A 21,516-nucleotide genomic window follows, 5' to 3' on the forward strand; every position below is an offset into this window, starting at 1 on the left:
TCATAAGAGAGAGGCAAACGGGGAGGAAGACATGGGTGGAAAAAAATAATTCAGCAGTCTTTTTCTGCCCTCTGCTGGATAATGATAAACTAAAATATCTTCATACTCCAATGGAGCCTCAGTGAGCAGTGATCAACGCACAACCACATTGACCAGGCACAAAAATACCATTAAAACACCTTGACTCTAAGGCATTAGTTGCAGATCGTGAGAGTGAACATACTAGTATGTTTACTCTTGCTGGTTGAGGTGATCGACAGCACAAATTTCAGGTGCAAATGTTTCACTTCAACCCACCAGGTCCAACAGAAGATTTCAAGCCTTTGCTGCTGATCGCTGTGAGTGTATTAACACTCCGGTGCCGAGGCAATCCGCTATCTGCCTGCTTTATCATTACAACCTTCTCTGCTCAGTAAGGTCATGTCTGAGACGTTGTTTACAAGACAGTCTGTATCCCAGGGATGTGTAAGATCTGGGACCCAGGATCTTTATTTATAACAGCTGGAGCAGAGAGATGTGGAGCGCTGACATTTGGCAGAGTGGGGTGAGAGGTCAAGTCTAACACCAATAAAGTGGGACTTTGATCGTGGTATTTATGGATAGAGCAGGCACAGCACCCTCAGAGAGAGAGAGAGAGAGAGAGAGAGAGAGAGAGAGAGAGAGAGAGAATGGCATTTAAAGAAGAAAAGAGAAAGTGATAGCACTGGGAAGAAAAGAAACAAGGGAATTCATTAGTTATTATTTCCTTCACCTCAGGATTTATTTCACATTAGCAACTGGAATTTGTTCCCCCAATTAATCAATTAATCTTTTGGTAAATAAAATGTCAGGGGGAAAAAAAGTTTAAAATGTCCATCACATTTTCACAGTACCAAACGAGACGCTGTCTGACCAACAGCCAAAGCCGCAAAACATTCAATTAACAATGACAAAACAGACAAAAGCAGAACATCCTCACACGATTGACTAATTGATTCATTTCACTAATCATGTCGGAACAAATCAAAACCATCAAAAGGGTTGTTCCAAATTTGTGATTGGCCACTGCATTTAATTTTAACTGCCCAGATGAGAATCCTGTTAAGTTAAATGCATCCTGAACAAAGTGCAACTTTTTTTTCATCTTTCTTTTTTGAATGTAAATTAATTCTCCTTTAGTTTTTAAAATGGATAAGTCCAATCTGCTGCCTTCTGAGGGGAAACACAATATCTCTTTTACTATATTATACCTTATTTTAGTCATATAAAGATATTCAGCTTAAATATTCCCTCAAATGTTGCCCTAAAATACTCTATAGGACAATATGTTCGTGCTATTCAAATAGGTCAGGCGAAGAAAGAAAGTATTCCTACCATGTAGTTTACTATAACAGCCACTAGAGGGCGGCATTTCCACACTCAGCACAGGAACGAACCACCCGATCACAACATTTCACTGTGCAAAGTGATGCATGATGGTCAGCGTAGTACCAGACTACTCTGTCTAAACCAGAACTACAAATTGAACCATGTGACACACCAAACCCACAGTGACAGGTTGTGCGTGTGCACGCTCCGTGACAACTTTCTGCGGAACTTGTGCCTCCTTCTCGGCATGTGTGTGTCGTTGCTTCCTATTGACAGAAACTTCTTGAAACAGGTTCACGCAGAGCAGCAGCAGCGCGGAGGGAGCCGACGGTAACATGTCTGTGCTGCGAGGCGGTGCGTGAGCAGGTAAAGTCAGGATGAACACGTATGTGTTGACATCAGGTTAGAGCGCACGGATCTACAACTATGAATATATGACCGCATATTTGTGTTGTTATGAAGTAGGCGTGAAGTTTTTCTTTTTTATATAACTTCTTGGTTTATTTATTTCGCTTTTTGAGCGTGTGTTTTTTGTTGTTGTAATATTTCCGCGTGAGGCTAAATTAGCGTGATCAAAATGAAGTTTAACGGTTATCTGAAGCTTCGGATCGGCGAGGCGGTGGGACTCAAACCGACCACCTTCTCCCTCCGCCACTCTGTCATCTTCAACAAAGCCCCTCCGGCCCTGGACCCCTACATGGTGGTGAAGGTGGACGACTTCAAAATTGGACAAACCCTCACCAAACAGAAAAACAACACGCCGACGTTCAACGAGGAGTTCTGCCTCAACGTCAACGACGGGAAACAAATCGAGATGGCAGTTTTCCACGACACTCCAATCGGATATGATGACTTTGTGGCCAACTGCCTTATTCAGTTTGAGGATCTCATCAAAACCTCCAACACAGGAGAAACATTCGAGGGATGGGTGAGTGGAACGTAAACATATTGAGCCTGAACTGGAAAACAATTATGTAAACATGTTTTTAAAAACCTTTATTACCCAAAAGCATAGCACTTGATTAACCTATTAGGGTGCCCTTTGACCCATCCCACCCCGCTATCCATGCCTACAGAGTGAGGCTGGGCTTTTGATCCATTTCATACATGCATTTATTTGACAGATTCAGATTCAGACTTTGCAGTAATGTGACATATCATGTGCCATTCTGTAGGATGACACTTTTATTTTTACTTTTATACTTATGTACTTTAACTAAGTAAGATTTTCACTTACTGTAAATTAGATCTGCAAGCAGGTATACTTGGTATGAGCAACTCTGAACCAAAAGCACACTGACCAGATGTGACCCAGAGGAAAAGGCCATCTCTGATTAATATACATCTTATTAATAATACTAATACTTTGGGTATTGATCCGACCACCCCTACCAGAGACCAGAAACCAAGCAGTACTTATATGCTGGAACAATATATCTGGCCCCAGGTTTTCTGTGTGTCAATTAACTTGTGCTAGTTTACATAAAAACAACTTTATTGAGGAACATATGTGAGAACAATATCAATACAGGTGAAAGGGAAGATGTTGGGGGCCGTTGTGGGTCTGGGAACCTTTTCTAATCCAATCTTGACAATAAGAACCACTAGATCCATGGATTAATTACCTAATGGGTTTACTAGCCACGATCAGAGGGGCTTGAGGAGTGAGGGGGACCAATCCGATATTTTTATCATATCTGTCTTTCCAGTTATTTCTGGTAGAGGGACCTATTGTCTCAAAACAGTATTTCCCCATTTACCTTCTTGAAGTATACCGTAAAACTGATTTAAAAAAGAATAGAGTTCCTATGATGGACTTGGATTAAGAAAGTCATCAGTAAAACTCCTACAGGTTCTCCTCTCTACACAAGGGAAGGGTATTGTAGTTTTCCCAATGATACATGCTGAACAGTATTTAAGAGCAGGTTCATGAAACAAAACATGCCGTTTAGCTCAGGGCAACGTTTACTACACGTGTCGGGGTGGGAAACATTGCCTGAAAACATCAGCACTCCCTTGTATGCACAGGCTGTCTGGAGGCTAACACCCTCACAGATTCACATCGACAGGTCTCAGTCTGGGAACGATGCACCGGACAGGGGCCTCTCGTGTTTTGCACCCATTGGCTTAGAAATTGTGTGATCTGAAACCACACACACTCCACTACTGCTGTTGCAAAGGTGTTATTTCTGCTTACAGATAGTCATACCACAATGTAGAGTGCACACAAACGGGGACACATCACACCAGCCTGCACAACATTGGACCTGCCTGTAGAAACAAATGTGCGGTGATAAAACCCCCCCACACTTTGCCTTTCTCGAGACCGTTAAGGAAGAAAGTGGACCTCATCAAAGCTCAGATTAAATGCCTTATGTAGAGTATCACATTAGTCTCACTCTCTTCCAGACACAAACATAAAATTGCCCCTTAAACTGGAGTTTCCCTCCTCTTCCTTGTCTTCATCCGTCTCAGACTATAAGCCACTGCAGCAGGTGTTGGCGAATGTAACCTGAGCCTGTCTAGGCCCGGAGCGGGCTCAGGTGGTATCGACCACGTACCACAACACTCTCGTCACACGCAGAATGGTCTCCCTTCTACGGGCATATTCTCCTTCAGCCAACACAGCTTTTTGTCAATTAAGCATGTTTTTTTTTTAATCGCGCAGCGAGTTTATATTTTGCAGCAAAAGACTTAATTTCACCTGTGAAAGAAAGTAAATCAATTCAACAGCCAAAAGGGACCTTACAGGAACTGTAATGTAACTGTAATTCCCACCCACCAGACCTCACTGACCATCCAGAGACTTCTGCGGTTCATCACTTCTCACCTGACATTTACATTGACAACACAGTGTGGGCAAGTCGCAGGGGCATAACCTCAACCAGTACGTCAACAAAGAAACAAGTACGGTGCACTTAAGAGCATTCAGGACATAAGGCGCCATAATTACACTTTGGAGCAACAGAACAAAGTACAAAAAAGATAAGAAACAAAATAAAACATGTGCAAATTGATGCAAATATATGCAAATTGATACAAATAGGATGCACATCGACTAATATTGAAGGCAATCAAGCTTCTGCACGTTTTAAAATGTGTGTAAAAGCGATGAGAAATGAATATCCTTATGTAATTAAAGTTGGTGTTGATGTTTGTTTGAGCAGGATGAAAAGCCGAATCAATGTGCTTTTGCACACGTATTCACCAAGACCCCCCCCCCCCCCCTCAAACGTTTGGGGGAAGTGGTGTGAAAGTGGAGCCCGGCGCGTAGTTTTCTCGAAGAAGTATTTACGTGTAGTTCACACTTCAAGACACAAGCCTGAAGTTGTTATCCGTTAGATCTGAACTGTGGACGGTGTGTTTCACATGTGCGGCAGCAGAGACTGAGGCACAAGTCTCCTCACGCCCACACTGCTATTTATCACAGTGTTCCCACCGTTTGATCAGAGCTCAAAGGGCTCACCATGAAAATACTCACTCTCTGTCGGCTCTTTTCGAAATTTCTCTTTTCTCCCCTCCTGTGCACACAGTCCAGTTTGAGGCACTTAAACCTTAGTTACTCATCTCCTGCTTTTAACTTTTAACGTGATGTCAGAAGTGACATCATGCGTCTGAGACATTCACCATCTGACATTTAGACTCACAAGGCCACTTTCCTTTGCCTCCCACCCGTTGACGCTGCGTGGCACTACATCGTGACATTTTGGACTCCTTTGAGCTCTCACAACATGTTGTCAGTAATCAGTATTGGGGTATGTGTGGTGTTGGGGTTGTTTATCATGCTTGAAATAGTCAAGTCCCTCTGAGATGCATTCAAACTGAAAGTAGGTTAAATATGGCCCCTCAAGCAAAGTGTTCTGCTTGCTTGACTAAAATGGGCCCCATCCCCTGTTTGAAAAAAAAAAAAAAAAAAACTTCCTCCTTTTGTGATGCAGCATTTAGTGTTCTGCTTTTAATCTACAGCCACATGCTGCCTTCACCCACCTCTATTTTAGATCAGATCATCATCTGCTCCATCCTAATTTATAAGTTCACCTTTTTTTCAAGACGTCTTAGTACAATGCTCATTATGTCGATTTTAAGAGTTAGTGATTGCTGAAATTGTTCCTCCTGGCCAAAGCCAGAAGCCAATTTACGGTTTTGACAGCAACCAATAGCTCTTCCTATATACCTGTACATATGGACATAGAGATATTGTTTTAAGAGAGCCTTGAAAAAAATGTGGAACTGTCCTTTATTCCTTCCGTACAGCTGAGCTGTTTCACCGACGGAGAGAGACATTCCAGGAATGCATTGCAGCTCTTTCCTAGAGCTTGGCCAGAGTAAGCAAAGGGGAAAAGATATAGCACACATAGAGGAAGTCTTCACAGTGGACAAGTCAAACTTGCTGTCTGGACAGTAAGTTAAGAGACAGGATATGAGTAGGTAAACGAAAACAAAACCAGTTGAGATGAAGTGAAATTAACTAAAATAAAGTGCTACAGTAAGTTTGCCAAATGAGTCACCACAATTTTCACCTAATGTGCCACTGTTTTGTGGGTAGAAAGAATTTTCCAGACGGGGGTGTATGTGTAGTATAAATAGAACAGATCTCTATTTAACTGTACAGTGGCCCAAGTTTCCACTCAGTGGTTTCTGCAGGAAGTGTCTCGTTCTGTCTCCCGTCGCTGTCCATCCCTCAGAAGACACTCTTTTGTATGTAGAGCTATTTAACGTGTACGCGGACGTCATCACTCCCAGCTGAGCATCACGTCACCACAACCTCTGCAACAAGCCCAACCTGCCAGACCTGCTTTGCTGTCTTTCAGACACACTGCCCAAATTCCTCAGACATTATGTGCAGACATTTGCGGTTACGTAGCGCCATTCTTCATATGGAGAAATGTCACGTGCCATCTCATATGCCCGCATTGAATGTGCCGTATTTCTGGTTTCCTTTTTGTTTCATACAGGGGAGTTTTGGTTACATAGTATTTATAATGAATAGGTCTTAATTGTATTGGATGCTAATTTCTGTCCGTGCTGTTTCTGTTTAGCTATATTTGAGTATGCAGAAATGTAATTGTGAGTTTGTGTGTCTGCAGATGGACTTGGAGCCAGAGGGCAAGGTTTACATTCATATTACACTCACTGGATCCTTCACTGATGGTAAGGTTGCCACTTTAGACTGAAATGCAGCTCTGTGTTTCTCCTCATGCAGGAACATCGCTATTGCTCTTCTCCTCCTCTCAAACTTTTTCACACACTCTTGAACGGCGGTAACCATCATACCAACTCAGTTAGTCACTCTCTTGTGACTATTACTATTCTGCGAAACACGGCCGACTGTTTTGAATAGTTATCTGTGAGCCGTTGATTACCCAGAGTGCAACTGTGTAATTACAGAGGCTCTGAGAATAGGTGTGCATGTTTTTGTGTGACTCGAGTAGGTTAGTATGTGTCAGGTAGTATGTCAGGTATGCTTGGTGTAGCTAATCTCCTGTGATGAGAGCAACGTTTCCTTTCTTCAGACGCCAGAGGGCATCTGTAGCTTTATTATGCACGTGATCTTTTAACCAATGTAGATGTAACTTTCTAAATGACACCAGTAGGAAGTGACCTTGCAGGTCTTTCGAAGCAGAAGTCTGTTTAGCTGGTGGCTACTTGGCCTCCGTTATGTTCCCCTTTTTTTTTTTATCTGCTGCCATCATGCCTCACTGCCAGCCAAACTCATGAAGCACTAACATTTCATTTACCTATGAAATACATGCCAAATGCATTCATTTACAGCTTAAACTAAGGTAGTCCAGGTGTTTTCCTCGGATTGTCTAACCTTTTAAAATCTCCTGGCACACCACTCTAGAATAGCCTCTTTTTCCTTTTTTTGCCCTCTGCAGAGTCCACTGGAATGTTTGTTTTCCACGAAAGCACCTGTCACAATACTCCCAGCAGACATCACAATTTACTCCCCAAACTTTGGAGATAAGCTTTATGTGAATATTTTGAGAGTGTACGTTCTGCATCAGTCATGTGCTTTAAAGGTCACTATTGTTGAAACACAGGTGACCCGAAAGGCAAAAATATTTTTTTAAATTTTCACATTGCGTGCTGGTCAACCTCAAAGGGTATGTGAGGAGCTGCAGAAAGCACAGAGCAACGAGAGCCAGCTGCCAAATATAGAACAAAGAACAAGCTCATACTGATGCCGGTGAATGCAACATTACACTAACACTAGAGCTAGACGGCATGGTTGAAATGAATGAATTACTGATATTGATATACATTATCAAATGGCACATTTGTTCAAAATAAAGAGTACATATTAACAAATTATTGTTTATTTATTGTGGACATTGTACAGTGAGAAAGTAAGCAGTTGTGCATATGATAGAATTTCTTTCAGTGCACAAAAACACTTTATTAAGAATGTAAAGCCTCCTTCTCACATTTCTACCACAATTGTTGTTTGCAGGGGGATGGCGGGGGCTCAGCAGACGTGTTTCCGTAATGCATGCGTGGTTTTCCATCTCACAAATAGCTCGACTACACTTCTCTTCAACTACAACACATAGAGCCAAACAATGCAGATGCGCACAAAGAAGATAATACAATATGCACATGAATTTGCACGACACAATCTCTAAAGGACTGTTGTTCAGACCTTTCTCTATCGTCTTTTATTCCACCTGTCTTCTCTTCATCTTTCCTCATTCTGTCTGTTCTTTATCTCATATTAGTGACCTTTTGTCATGCAACAGTTAGAGTTGGATGATATGGAGAAACATAAATTGAAGATATCCTTCTGATAATGATATCACAATATTTGTTGAGGTTTGGAAACTCATTTGCAAGTCAAACAGGGAATTTTGCACCTGACATTGTCAAATGTAAACATCATGCTGGGAAACATTGGACTTGTACTGAAACAATCAGTTTGATCCATTAAATGAAAATGTACTAACAAGTTATTCTTATGTTCCAGCTTCTGAAACGTGAAGATTTTATGCTTTTCGATGTTTTATGTCATTCCCCTTTAAGACTTATAACCCTTTATAGAAAAGATCTGAGAGGCAAGTGGGAAAAAAATACATCTGGTGATCAATTTTCTAAGTCGGATCTAAATAGTTTACTCTAAAAAACGTTGTTGCCAGGATGATCTTTCCAGGTTACTTTCCTTTCCCTCAGTGTCTGTTATTGTAATACTCAACAAGTCCTGTCTGGAAAATGAGGCAGTGGTGCACTTCAACCTCTTGTGGTGATAATTTGCACATTTACATTAAAACATCAAACACTTCATTCTGAAAGAAGAACAGAAATGTCCCCCGACAAATCACCCGTTTTCCCAGATGAAAAAAGTACCTTAGAAAAACAATCCTTGTAAAACTGGCAAAAACTTAAAGAAAACGATTTTGATCAAACCTAAAAAAAATATATCAACAGAATATTTTTTTCTAATTGCCTCTCAGGGCTTCTAAAGTTAATGTGATGGCAATTTGACATATTTGAGCCCAAGTCACTTTGATGTAAATGTCACAAAATAACTAAATAGTTTTTCTGGTTCCATAATATATGGAACAAAATATGGCACAAATAGTCCCATTGCCTGTGGGAATCTAGCCCTTTAGCTGCCAAGTGCTCCACTGCGTTCACCAGATGGTCGCTAAATGTATCTGTTTACTGTTCGGTGCTGAGCATGCAGTGTACATTGTGCTTAATCGGGGCCTTTGAGCTGAAAACAGCTGCCTGTTGTAGCCGTAAACGTCGCTATGTGACATTAAAGGCCTGGGTTACAAAACCAGAACGAGGACCTGAAAGATGTTATCGAGCTCTGTAGAGTCAGGTGATATTAATATCATGTGGGTTTGCCACAATGAGTGACCCCTTTCACATACAAGTAGTGGTATGATACATTTCTGATATAGAGATATTGATTAGTTCCTTTAAAGAAATCCCACATCATGATAAAATCGATCCATTTTCAAATTTTAATTTTTGTGTTTTTAAAACTTTAGCCCTTATGGCATATGGTCTAGAAATTAATTCATGGATTTCTGACTCATTGCATTTGTCGCACTCATTTTGTCTTCACACAAACTTTTGCTCTCTTTTCTTTTTGTCAGATGACGCCATAGTGAAGAACTACAAGCAGTTTACAAGGAAGAGACAGGGGGCCCTAAAACGGAAGATCCACCAGGTGAACGGACACAAGTTCATGTCCACTTTCCTCCGTCAGCCCACCTTCTGTTTCCACTGCAAAGAGTTCATCTGGTGAGAAAGTCGAGCTACGTCAAATCACTGGAGCCTGCACGTATCTGTGTGCTCTGTAAACAGGATCTGATTGTGTGCCTTTCTCTGTGTTGTAGGGGTGTTTTTGGAAAGCAGGGTTACCAGTGCCAAGGTGAGCAGACCTTATTTTCTCTTTCTGTCACAATTACTTAAACATACAGACACTGTTTGACACTGAGCTGTTGCTTTCTCCAGTGTGCACCTGTGTGGTTCACAAACGATGCCACCAGCATGTCGTCACTGTGTGTCCTCGCATGAAGAACCCAACAAAAGAGCAGGTAAGAACAGTTTGACTGTCCGATGAGACGCGACACTCGACTTCAGGGACTCAAGTATGTTGTTGCTGTTATTTTTCACCGCTCAAGCAGTTTGTGTGTCGTACAGGATGTGCAAAAGATAGACCTTTTACACCCCCTCCTCCTACACACACACACCCCTGATTAACACCTGCAGTAACACAAACTGCACAGGTTCCCGTTTCTGTGTTGAGATGGTCACTGAGCTAGAACACTATACTTTTCCAAGCATGCTTGTTGTAGCATTTTCACATGTTTCTATAAATACATCTGTGCTTGTTTTAGCATTGGAACATGTCCCTTTTTGCTGTATCTTACGATATTTTGCTGATCATTACAAGTTTCTCTTCCATTGGAAAATTTAGGAAGAAGCAAATGCAGCAATAATCAGAAAGGACGATGACAAAAATAGGAACATGCAGAAACATTTTTAAGAATATATACACACGTGGTTGAATATACTGTTGCAACACATAGTGGTTAGTTTACAGTATGTCTTCTCTCCACAGCCCATAAACCAAGGCTTCAGCATCAACGTCCCTCACATGTTCAACATCCACAACTACAAAACGCCCACCTTCTGTGACCACTGTGGCTCCCTGCTGTGGGGAATAGTCAGGCAGGGGCTGCACTGTAAAAGTAAGACTTGCGTCAACACTGGGCTCTCAAAATCCAATCTCAAATGTCCTAATTTGTCTGTTATTGAGTGTTCCTCTCTGTCTGTGTGGTCTCTCTCTCTTCAGTCTGTAAAATGGATGTTCACATCCGCTGCAAAGGCAACGTCGCTCCGAACTGTGGGGTCAACAGCGTGGAACTGGCCAGTAGGCTGGCAGAGATGGGTCTGCAGGCTGGAGGACTCTCTAAACGCAACTCAGTGGTACAAAGGCCGAGTCAAATCAGTGTTGATTTTACTTAATTGTAGCTTTTATAAGTCGTGTTAAATTGATGTCCTTTTGCACAGGCCAAAAGTGCAAGTCAGATGAGTGCCCCCGATGAAAGGAGGGAGAGTACAGCCACTCAGCAGCAGACTCCTCGACTGTGCCTCTCAGACTTCACGTTCCTTCAAGTCCTCGGCAAGGGCAGTTTTGGCAAGGTGGGAATGACATAAGAGGATAATGACAAATGATGAAGACCTAAGTGAACAATAAGGAAGCCGGTAGAATGTGGGAATATGGTCAAGAGGCAATTTATTCAGATAAATTCAATAACTTTTTCAAAGGATTTTGTAACATGAAGCATATCAGTTGGTATTTCCAGTACTAGAATACATTTACTTAAATAGATAAACCTCATATTCTGATAGGATTTGCATCAAGGTGACGCTGAATTTGGAAAAACACGTGTGAATTCTCACCTTTCCTACTCTTGTGTATGTTGTATCTACAGGTGATGCTGGCGAGACTAAACGGCAAAGATCAGGTTTTTGCGGTCAAGGTGTTGAAGAAGGACATCATTTTGCAGGACGATGATGTGGAGTGTACCATGACGGAAAAGAGGGTGCTGTCACTGGCCCGCTGTCACCCCTACCTCACACAGATGTTCTGCTGCTTCCAGACGCCGGTCAGTACAGATCACACACGCATGCATTTGTATAACAATAAGATTTTATTATGAGGGCAATCTGTGCATTTTTCCAATCAACAGAGGTAATGTTTTCATCTCGGACCAAATACTGCCTACTGTGCTTTCTTAAAGAAATGTTTTCAGATCAAGTTGTGGCATAAATAAGTGTTCCTTGAAAAGAGCACCGTGCAACAAATATTGTGCAACTTTGCAGTAATACACTGTATTTCTTGACTTTTGAGGTATTTTGATGGTTAATTTGCACATGATCATTTTAATCCAGTTTAAATAACTAGTATGCCAGATTATATGTTATTTTTCAGTGTAGCACATTTCTAATAACACTTTTTTTTTTTTTAAGAATCACGTAACAATATCAAAAACTGTATGGTATTAGTTTAATCTTTTTCTATGTTATTACACTGATGCCTTCCACAAGTCTTTATATCATTCAGATGATTCTTCTGCGTACAGTGGTCTTCATGTGGCATAGTTTTATATACCTACAGCCTTGCTTATCAATACATTCATGTAAATACATTTAAATCCATAAATACATATTGTACTTGTCAGTAAATAGCATGGGATTCATTTGAGTGCAATATCATGAATTACTCCCCACACTATTTTCAGATCCATTAATCTGTACCTGCACGTAAAACGGTTCAGACACAATGCAGTGTATACAGTTGGAATGTGGTGTGTTATTAGGACACAGCATTGTAATGCCTACATTGGTCAGCAGGTAGCAGCAGTTTCCCGTTGTTGTGCCTGAGAAGGTGTGAGGGAGTAAATACAGCTCGGCTGGCTGAGCTGTTCCTCCTAATCTGCTTTCATTGTTTGAATCGCCACTGACCTACTTCATCTGGGATCAAAATAGAGCAGCACAAAGTGAACTGGCTCATTCAAACCCCACACACAACAACAGAATAGCCTTTGTTCCACTGCACATCATATTTTACTTTTAGATGTCTTGTTGTCCTTTTTCTGAGCAGGTCGTCACTATAATTAACTTGTCATTTTATCGTAAAAGCACCTAGGAACGTTTTGAAACATCTTCAAAAAGGTTCAAATCGATCAGTCTTTAAGTTTTGTTATGACATTGCTATAGTAAGAAGTACTACATGTTGACAATTTAAAGAGTAACTTTTCTCCAGAGTGATTTTTTTTTTCTTGAGTGAGAGGGACAGGGGGGTGGGATGAGTAGGGGGAATGTGTTGCGTCTGTGGGGAGGTGGAGTGGGCACATATTTTTTTACCAAATGTGTCCTCGGAAAATTGTCGTTCAACACAGCAATTCATCATCATCTGCTCATCTTGAGCATTAAAATGCTAATTAAATCGTGTCTCGCATTGCCAGACATTTAGCTCATCGAGTCGACGGAGGGTTGGAGAAGGTCTTGTAAAATACATTAGTAAAAGTTAACTCTGGAAATCCCAGAGGCTACCATTAGTTGGCTTTAAATTTAAAATGCACACTCACACAGGAAAAGGCATCTGTGGTTATTTTAATGTTCAAGTAGAATTGTGTAATTTAATTGAAGTAACTGTAACAGTGAACCACTTTTTTGAGAAAAGATAGGTACTTGCACTTTATGTGTCTGGCATTTAGAAATTATACAACTCAGTAGGATTCATTAGAGACGAACAACCAAGACACTATTCTAGTGTGGAATTAAGGATTTCCTTTACAGCTTCACAGCTACACCACACACAGTACAGCCTGCTTTACTTGTGCAACACTATTAAACGTTATACGTCTCAGGGTAAATGCAAACTACTCTAAACCACAGAGCAGTAAAGTGGAGGCAGCTGTGGCTGAATGTCCTGATCTCTTCAGGAAGCTTCATGAGCAGATCTCGACATCACATTCTCCTGCAGTGTTTATTTTCCCCCAGGTTCTCATTTTCTAGATTACATATCGACCAAAGCCTGTAATGAGAGAGAAAGATTTATGGGTTTGATCAGTATTCCTTTTGCCCCATTGACTTTCAGCGTCAGTTAGTTGCACAGGAATTCATTAAAACAGACATTTGTGAAATTAACGAGACGCAGACGTCATCTTTGAAGCAATCTCGGCATGACCGTGGTCATGGGTTCTTGAACTGGATAATAACAAGGAGTCTAGTGGGGTTTGTATTCACATGTTTAAATCTCATTCACTCTTTCTTTTGCAGGACCGTCTCTTCTTTGTGATGGAGTTTGTGAATGGTGGCGATCTTATGTTCCACATCCAGAAGTCCAGGAAGTTTGAAGAGCCGAGAGCATGTTTCTACACAGCAGAGATCACCTCCGCTCTCATGTTCCTGCACAGCAAAGGCATCATCTACAGGTCAGAATCAGGGAGCACACACACAACAATGGGCTTTGCAGTCCAAGTCTACATCTTAACTAGATATTTTCTCTTTTAACGAGTCCTAAAATAGCATTTTGAAGAATGTAATATTACATTCACTGCAAAAATCCTTGCTTCAAATTATTGGCACGACGGGAACCAAGATGATTAAATTGTTTTCTTGTTTTAAGAAAAAAAATGTTGCGAATTGCCGAATATAAAAGAAATGTGTTAAAGGAGAACGCCACACATTAATCTCAGTTTACTTATCGAATAGAAAATTTCACAGCCTTCAAAAAAAAACGTTTTTATTATGTCTTGATGATGTCATAACCTCTGATAATATAATCAGGGTCATATATCGATTTGGGTTTGGAGACAAAACATTTATAACAGAAACCCTACGTGGCATGAAAAAGATGTGGGCATTCAAACAGGGACAGTCTAACTAAAGCACAATCCAGCATTTTTGGATCTTGACCCATATTAAGGACTTAATTCAGGATACTGTGTTTTGTCCTCTGTTGCATCGATGTTGTCCATTTGTTTAATCTGTCTTTGGTGAATTTATGGGAGTGAAATACTAAATCTCTGGGATACTCCTTTAAGACGGATGTGTTCCATGTTTTTATCCAGACATTATTGACTCACTTTTCCCATTTGAGTTGAAACACCAGTGTACTTTTTGAAGTCATTCATCATACTGAGTTTGCCGCTGTGGTTTCATCGCGGCCTCCTCTCAAATTCAATTCTCCAGGCAGCTCTTGCAGCACAGTGTGTTGCAGCCAAACACTTGGACTGTGCATCCAAATGTTCACTGTTAACTCAGTGTCACCTGTATTTTCCGCAAGCACAGCGTAACAACAGATTGCCACAGAGTGCACGCTATAACAGCATAGTTACAATATTCTGTTTATGTGAAATGCACTTTCATAATATACTTTAATGTGTGTTTTTTTAGAAGTTTTATATGATACATGCTCCTATTACAGTATCAGAGATTTGAGTATGTGCTTTGAGACCTTTTTAAAATGCTGTTGTACTTGCAGGGAGTTGGGTGGCAGAGCTCGGGCTCCCTGCCAGTGCACGTTGACAAGAAAGGTGGCATCATGTGAGCTAAATCCTGAGCTATATTTAGTGGTCCAAGTGTTCTGTGATGACCTGCACCGCATAGCATGACTCTAGCTCAAGTGGCCACACACAGTTTGCATGCTACAACTAAAATAACAAGCCAAAGAGCAGCTTGCACATCAGGCCAGTGCAAGACGAGCAGAGCTTATGCCGCCTCCTTAAAGTAAGAGTGTAGCCTCAGTCACTGTGTTGTGTAATATACTCAACTAGATATCTCTCTAGATATAATCTCTTTTACCTTAGCGTGAAGTCGTGCTTTGAAGCTTTCAGTTGATTCAACTGCATGTTACCGTCCTCCTCTAAGAAGTTTAAAGATGTTGTTTTAACAATCCTGTGGTTATTCAAATTGTAATTAGCATCACAGTGGTGTAACCTTAAGTTGATGTGTATTTGTATAGATTTCAGAAGGCGTGATAGTTTGTCCAGATGTGCTCTTACCCTGTAAAACCACAAAAGAAAATAAGTGACAGTGCGTGCGTCATCATGTTTGTCAGACCTTCCTTTTCTCTTCTTTGGAAATGTTTATATTGGTGCAACTCTACCTCTTACCCAGTTAGTTGTCCTTGCAGTGGGATACAGTAGCTCAGTGTTGTAAATGTTCTGACTGTGGATACCAATCTGTCTGACTGACCCACTTCCTATAGCAAGAGGCTCAAGTTAAATCAGGTTTTGTCCTCCAGTGTGTTGAGGTGCCTGGGTGAAGGAGAACAGGAGCACTCCTTGCAGTGTGTTAATTGCATAGTGATGTGTGATGAGAGCCTGGTAGTAAAACCAGAAGGGTTAGAGATTAATTTCTCAGTGGACACATTCATACTGAAATATTCACACCAATAGTACTTGAAGCAATTTGGAGCATGAAAATGAACTGAGCAGAACTGCCCGTATATCACAGACACAGATACTGGCCTCGAACACTTCTGTTATTCCTGTTGTATTAAGCCCTTATATGCTCTTACTGTGGTCTTGTTGTGTTAGCATCAGGGTTGCTCTCTTCTGGCCTGTTTGTAAGGCTGCGAGGGACACCATGAGTCACTGTTACACAATCTGTTTACATTAGAGAAGAGCAAACCAGATTAATCCAACCAAACCAGTGCTGCTCAACCAGCAGGCTGCCTGTTTTTGTTTTTGTTTTTTTTCATTCAGAATGTCGGTGTCACTGTATTTGTCTGTCTGACGAAATCATTCAAGATCCTTTTTTACGTTTTTTTTCTGCTGGAGAAAACGGGATATAAAATAATCTGTTCTTTTTTTAAGTTGTATGTATCTCCCAAATGTTGTTAGTTGTCTTGAGCATCAGCCTGTGCTATAACATAGTATCTTCTATCCAGCTTTAGACAATGTCTGTAAAATGACCTCGGTCTTAAATTGGGTCACTTTATCGCAGATTAGCGTTTAGCTTCAGAGCCCACATTTAGAGGGATTAATCTCACTCTCTGATGACAAAGCAACAGCTCGCATGAACACAGAGGAGATCTTTTTCATCATGTGGTTAGGGAGACCGCACAGGAGAAGATACTTCCACTAATATGACAATACAATTTATTTTCAATTCAATTAATATTGAGATATGATAACGATAACTACAAAATGATTCATTTCTGTGGTAAAATTAAATCAATTTTATTGATATACCCCCAAATCAAACTTTATTTTAGAGGAAAACAGCCAACATTGATATCTCCCAATAAATAGGTGTTCCAAAATGAATCAACAAAACAATATCACCGTATCTTCATTTACTTCCAGTGCATCTGATTACATCTGATCTAGTAACCTGTAAGAATATGTTCCAACAACTGGAGTCAGAAAAAATATTGTTAGGAAGTCCACAGAAGACCATCTCTTTATGTCTTTTTGTGACTCCCTCCCTTGATATAACTAGAAACAATACCAACAAGGTGCGATGGAGACTGAGCATTTTAGCAGCTGTTGGAGTCAAGTGCATTTTGGTGGTTGATTTATTCCTGCTGGATAACAATGCCCCAAACAAACGACTAATATTCTTTCACTGTCTGTGTTTGTCTTTCAGGGATCTAAAATTGGACAATGTTCTTCTTGACAAAGACGGTCACTGTAAGCTGGCGGACTTTGGCATGTGCAAAGAGGGCATATTTGAAGGCACTGCAACAGCAACTTTCTGTGGGACCCCAGATTACATTGCCCCCGAGGTCAGTTTCTACACTTGAACACGCTGAACAAACATAACTAACTTTAAGATAATGTAACTTTAAACGCACACAGTTTGAGACCCATAACTACTAATAATGACAGATATGTGGATACTTTATCCACCACACACCTGTGATACAGGACATTTTCATATAGTTTGGTGCTGTTTTATATATTTCAGTTTTAACGTCAGCAGAATCCAGCAAAGCATAAATTCAAACACATTTAGCCTCCTGCAGCCCAGGTCTTCTGAGTTCATATGATGCAGTTCCAAGTCCCATCCTCTCTCCATCACACCACCTTACGATAAACAAACACTGTGGCCACTGCCTGTAACTCCCTCCGGACTTACTGGAAGTCAGCGTACCTGTGAGGTCAGCTTGTGAAAGGCTCTGTGACTTGACAAGTCCTGATCTCCTCATCAGAATGCACTTTTACAGACGCGCTTGGTTTTCATAATGAAGGATTAAGTGTGTGTCCTCATGTTTGAGAGATTTTTCTCTGACCAAAGCTCAGTGTGTCTGGATTTATGAAAGGCTTGTTTGTTGTCCTCAACACTTGCTCCTCAGTGTAGCCTCACTGGCAACACACAAATCCAACACGTCTACTAACTGAACCTCATGACATGGTTTTAAGTTTGCTGTAATGCTCTCTGTGCTGTGATGGTTAACTTTAATGGTATGCTGTGACATGTCTCCACAGATCCTGCAGGAGATGCTGTATGGGCCCTCTGTTGATTGGTGGGCTCTCGGGGTGCTCCTCTATGAGATGCTGTCGGGACACGCTCCCTTTGAGGCCGAAAATGAAGATGACCTCTTTGAATCCATCCTCAATGAAGACATTGTTTATGCGTCTTGGCTCAGCGCAGAGGCAGTGAATATACTCAAAGCTGTAAGTCTGCGTCTTTAAAATGGTTCATCAACTTGTAGAAGTTGCATGATGGATAAAGCTAGATGAAAGCCAGGTGTTGCTGCCGTCTTTGTCGTTTGGCAGACATTTACCCTGATCAGATTTCCGCTGTCTGACCTTTTTCACGGTAGAAAGAAGGAAATGTTTATGAAGCTTTTTTAATACTCAAAAACTGATGGAGGAAATCAATTGCTCACTGTCCTAGTCAACAGCATTGTGGATAGAAAACCAATAGGTTGTGAACATTTACTAAAATACCAAGTACCTGCATTCCTGGACAGTGTAACACGAGCCTGCCGTGTGATATGTTATATATTTCTGTGATCAAGGTTTGTTATTTGTTGTCCTTCAGACTGACTGACACTCTCTGACTGCAGAGTGACCATGGAGCTCTGCCAGCCAGCTCTTTGGCCCGGGTCTCTTACATAACTATATTAAGGCATGGTCCACTGCCCAGTCACAGCGCACAAGCTATAAATACGACGACACCCCCTCCCTCCACTCCCCCCTTCTTTGCACCCAGTTCTCGTCTTATCCTTGTTGTCATTCCAACATGCTTCGGGAAGCATAGGACCGACCTCCCCTGGGGATTTGTGTCACTGCTGCCAGTGTCGCATGTTATGTAAAGATGCTTGTTGGTGTGATTGGATTTGAACACTGCTGCACTATTTATACTGAGCGTCGATCCATTGCAAGGTTCTCCTTGTTCCAATAAGCAATTTCATCAAGTTCAATTGAGTATGTTGACAGTAATTACTTTTTTAAATAATAACTGAAGTTTATTTTAGTGGTTTGTGTATAGATGGTTTATAAACAGGTGGATGTTGATTGTCAGTTGAAGCTATGAATTAGGTCAGAAACAAATAATTACTTTCATTGTTGATTTTTTTTAATTAATCATTTAATCTATAAAATATCCAAAGACCGTATAAGATGCCCGTCTCCAAGGGCGACGTCCTCACATTGCCTTTTTTGTGCAACAAACACTCCAAAACTCAAAGAAGTTTGATTTACATTCATATAAAACACCCCCACTTTACAGAAGCTGGAAGCAGCAAATAACTAATATTTTGGTTTACAGATGAAAAATTGTTCATTAAATTATACATTTTCTGCCAGTTGACTAATTGAACAATCAACTAAGAGTTTCAGCATTTCTTTCTGCTGCTGTCGTGGAGAATGGCCTCTTCATGTGGTAGTGCTGACATGGCAGGTCTGGTGCTGAGGATGGCACAGCTGACGTGTAGCTGACGGAAAGATGGCACCAAACTCAGTGCAGTACATTTTCTTAAGTTTTGTGGTCTGTAAGCTCCTCAACTGATTGACCCCTGCTTGTCTGTCTAACTCATTATTTCCACTTCATGGGCCATACTGGTGTACTGGTGTGTTTTAAAAAATATATATATATTTTAACCCATTAACTACAAACCAAGTCATCAAATTCATGCTAGCAAGTGACCACATAAACATGAAACTATGTCTTGCAAAAATTAAGAAAAAAAGGACTAAACTATGCAAAGCTGTAAACAGTATAGTGTTTTAAGTTCAATCACACCTCTTTATCTCCTTATCTCCCCTTTAGTGCCGCTCCTCTTCATCTGCATTTACGTCTCTCTTATTTCCTTTGTCTCACTCTTTCTCTGTGAACTTAGTTTGTCTGAGGCATGTGGTGTCAGTTAGGCCATTGTTGGTTAATAGTGTCTTGAAACTGATATAGCGAGACCTATTGATCTTTCCAATGACTTCGGGTTAATCGGGCCACTTTCGCTGTGGAGACGACGGCCCGTCAGTTTGTTGCAGCCTAGTCTGAATGTCACCGCCAGCCCTCGGGTGTGCACGGACTCCTCGGCCAAGAGAGAGCTTTCCAAAACACATTTGTGCTTTCAGTTTCATCCCAGAGGCAAGTTAAAAAGTTTTTCAATTTTGAGTTTGTTTTGTTTGGACCTCTTTCTCTGGACTCTACAGCCCACCACTACTTTGGTTGCAGAGAAATAGAACGCTGTTCTATTTTTTTTTTTATTGCTTACAACACCGGGAAGTCGAGACACCTTAGTTGCACTTGCACAGTTGAACTTTCTTCAACTGAAGCATTGGGGGATGGGCCAGATACAGGCCAGGGTGTGTTTGTTTTGAGTAAGTTGGGAGGCGGGTATTGCCTGCATGTCATCATGGCTGAACTCCAGTTTGGCATTACTCCCAAAGAAATCTGGTCTGATCTAGTTGAATAACATGTCATATTTCCTCACTATGTACGGATCATAAATAATTGATCTACTGTTGCTATTATGTGTTATCTTCTCTTGATAATTAACAGATTTTAATATTTTCTTATTTAATCTCTCTGAATTCATCCATCATTTGGTTTTCACAGCTCTTGACCAAAAACCCGGCCCGGCGTCTGGGCTGTGTGGCCTCAGAGGTTGGAGAGAGCGCTGTGACCAGCCACACCTTCTTCACTGGCATCGATTGGGAGAAGCTGAATCGTAGAGAAATGGAGCCACCTTTCAAGCCCAGGATCGTAAGTGACATGAATGATTTTATTGATGGCATGATGGTGTGTGTATAAATGATAATGAGGACACTCAAGACATTAGGTAGTGTTTGACTTTGTCTTACCATGTGGTTGTGTTTTTTTGCTAAAATCTTGCTGCTGATGGATCATTCTTTATTATTCCCCTCCAGAAAACACCAGAAGACGTCAACAACTTTGACCCAGATTTTACTCAGGAAGAGCCCACACTCACGCCCATCGATGACCCGCTGATCCCCTCCATCAATCAGGAAGAGTTTCGTGACTTCTCCTACACCTCGCCTGAACTGCAGGAGAGCTAAGGGTCTCCTCGTGGATCCGCCAATCATCCTGCCCTCTTCTCTGTGTCTGTTGCTTTTTCTAAGACAGTTCCCAGTGGTACTTGCAGTATGGTGCTGTCACATTCCCCAGAGACATGACGGTGCAAAATTGCCAAGGAGTCAGTCAAACACATGCTCAACGAGAACTGGGGCTGCACCTGATGAACTCTTAAGCATTCCTATAATTCCCCAAAGAGTGGCATGTGGTCATCTTCTCAAAAATGACATTTAGTTTTGCCGTTTGGACACATTCGTTCAAGTGTCTGTGTAGAAATGGTGTATTTGACATGTTGGTATGTTGTAAACTTGTTTGACAAAGGTGAACAACCTCAGAATGTTACTGTACATTTTGCTCTGGATGATTTCGCTTCCAGTAACTTCAAATGAAAGAAGTATTTTTATGAGCACAATGGCGTAGTTTGTGTTTTATTTTTGCATGTACACTGTCTAGGGAAAGGAAGAAATAATGAGCCAGCCGGCCAGAGATTCCCAGAAAAGTCTAACTGAGTGAGCAGATGAAATAGTTTCTCAATGATGTGACCCTACTGTGGAAAACCTGACCCACACACAGTGGCACAGTGATAGTTAAAGCAATTACAGGGATGATTTGTCTAAGTAGCTGCAGTCAGTTTTGGATAATAGATGATGT

At 41.1% G+C, this 21,516-nt stretch overlaps 1 protein-coding gene across 1 annotated transcript; it reads left to right on the plus strand.

Annotated features, from left to right (window-relative positions):
* The first annotated feature begins 1,599 nt into the window (after window positions 1-1,599).
* prkcha (protein kinase C, eta, a) lies at window positions 1,600-21,277 on the plus strand. Its single transcript, XM_031847507.1, has 14 exons — window positions 1,600-2,275; window positions 6,435-6,498; window positions 9,450-9,597; window positions 9,693-9,727; window positions 9,811-9,893; window positions 10,421-10,550; window positions 10,655-10,788; window positions 10,873-11,004; window positions 11,298-11,471; window positions 13,651-13,805; window positions 16,969-17,107; window positions 17,811-17,999; window positions 20,389-20,535; window positions 20,700-21,277. The coding sequence occupies exons 1-14, from the start codon at window positions 1,925-1,927 to the stop codon at window positions 20,847-20,849; spliced, it is 2,031 nt and encodes a 676-aa protein (XP_031703367.1). The 5' UTR covers window positions 1,600-1,924; the 3' UTR covers window positions 20,850-21,277.
* Window positions 21,278-21,516: the final 239 nt, after the last annotated feature.

This window comes from Anarrhichthys ocellatus, unplaced genomic scaffold, assembly GCF_004355925.1.
Source record: "Anarrhichthys ocellatus isolate YVR2014 unplaced genomic scaffold, GSC_Weel_1.0 scaffold7, whole genome shotgun sequence".
In the NCBI taxonomy this organism is placed as follows: domain Eukaryota; kingdom Metazoa; phylum Chordata; class Actinopteri; order Perciformes; family Anarhichadidae; genus Anarrhichthys; species Anarrhichthys ocellatus.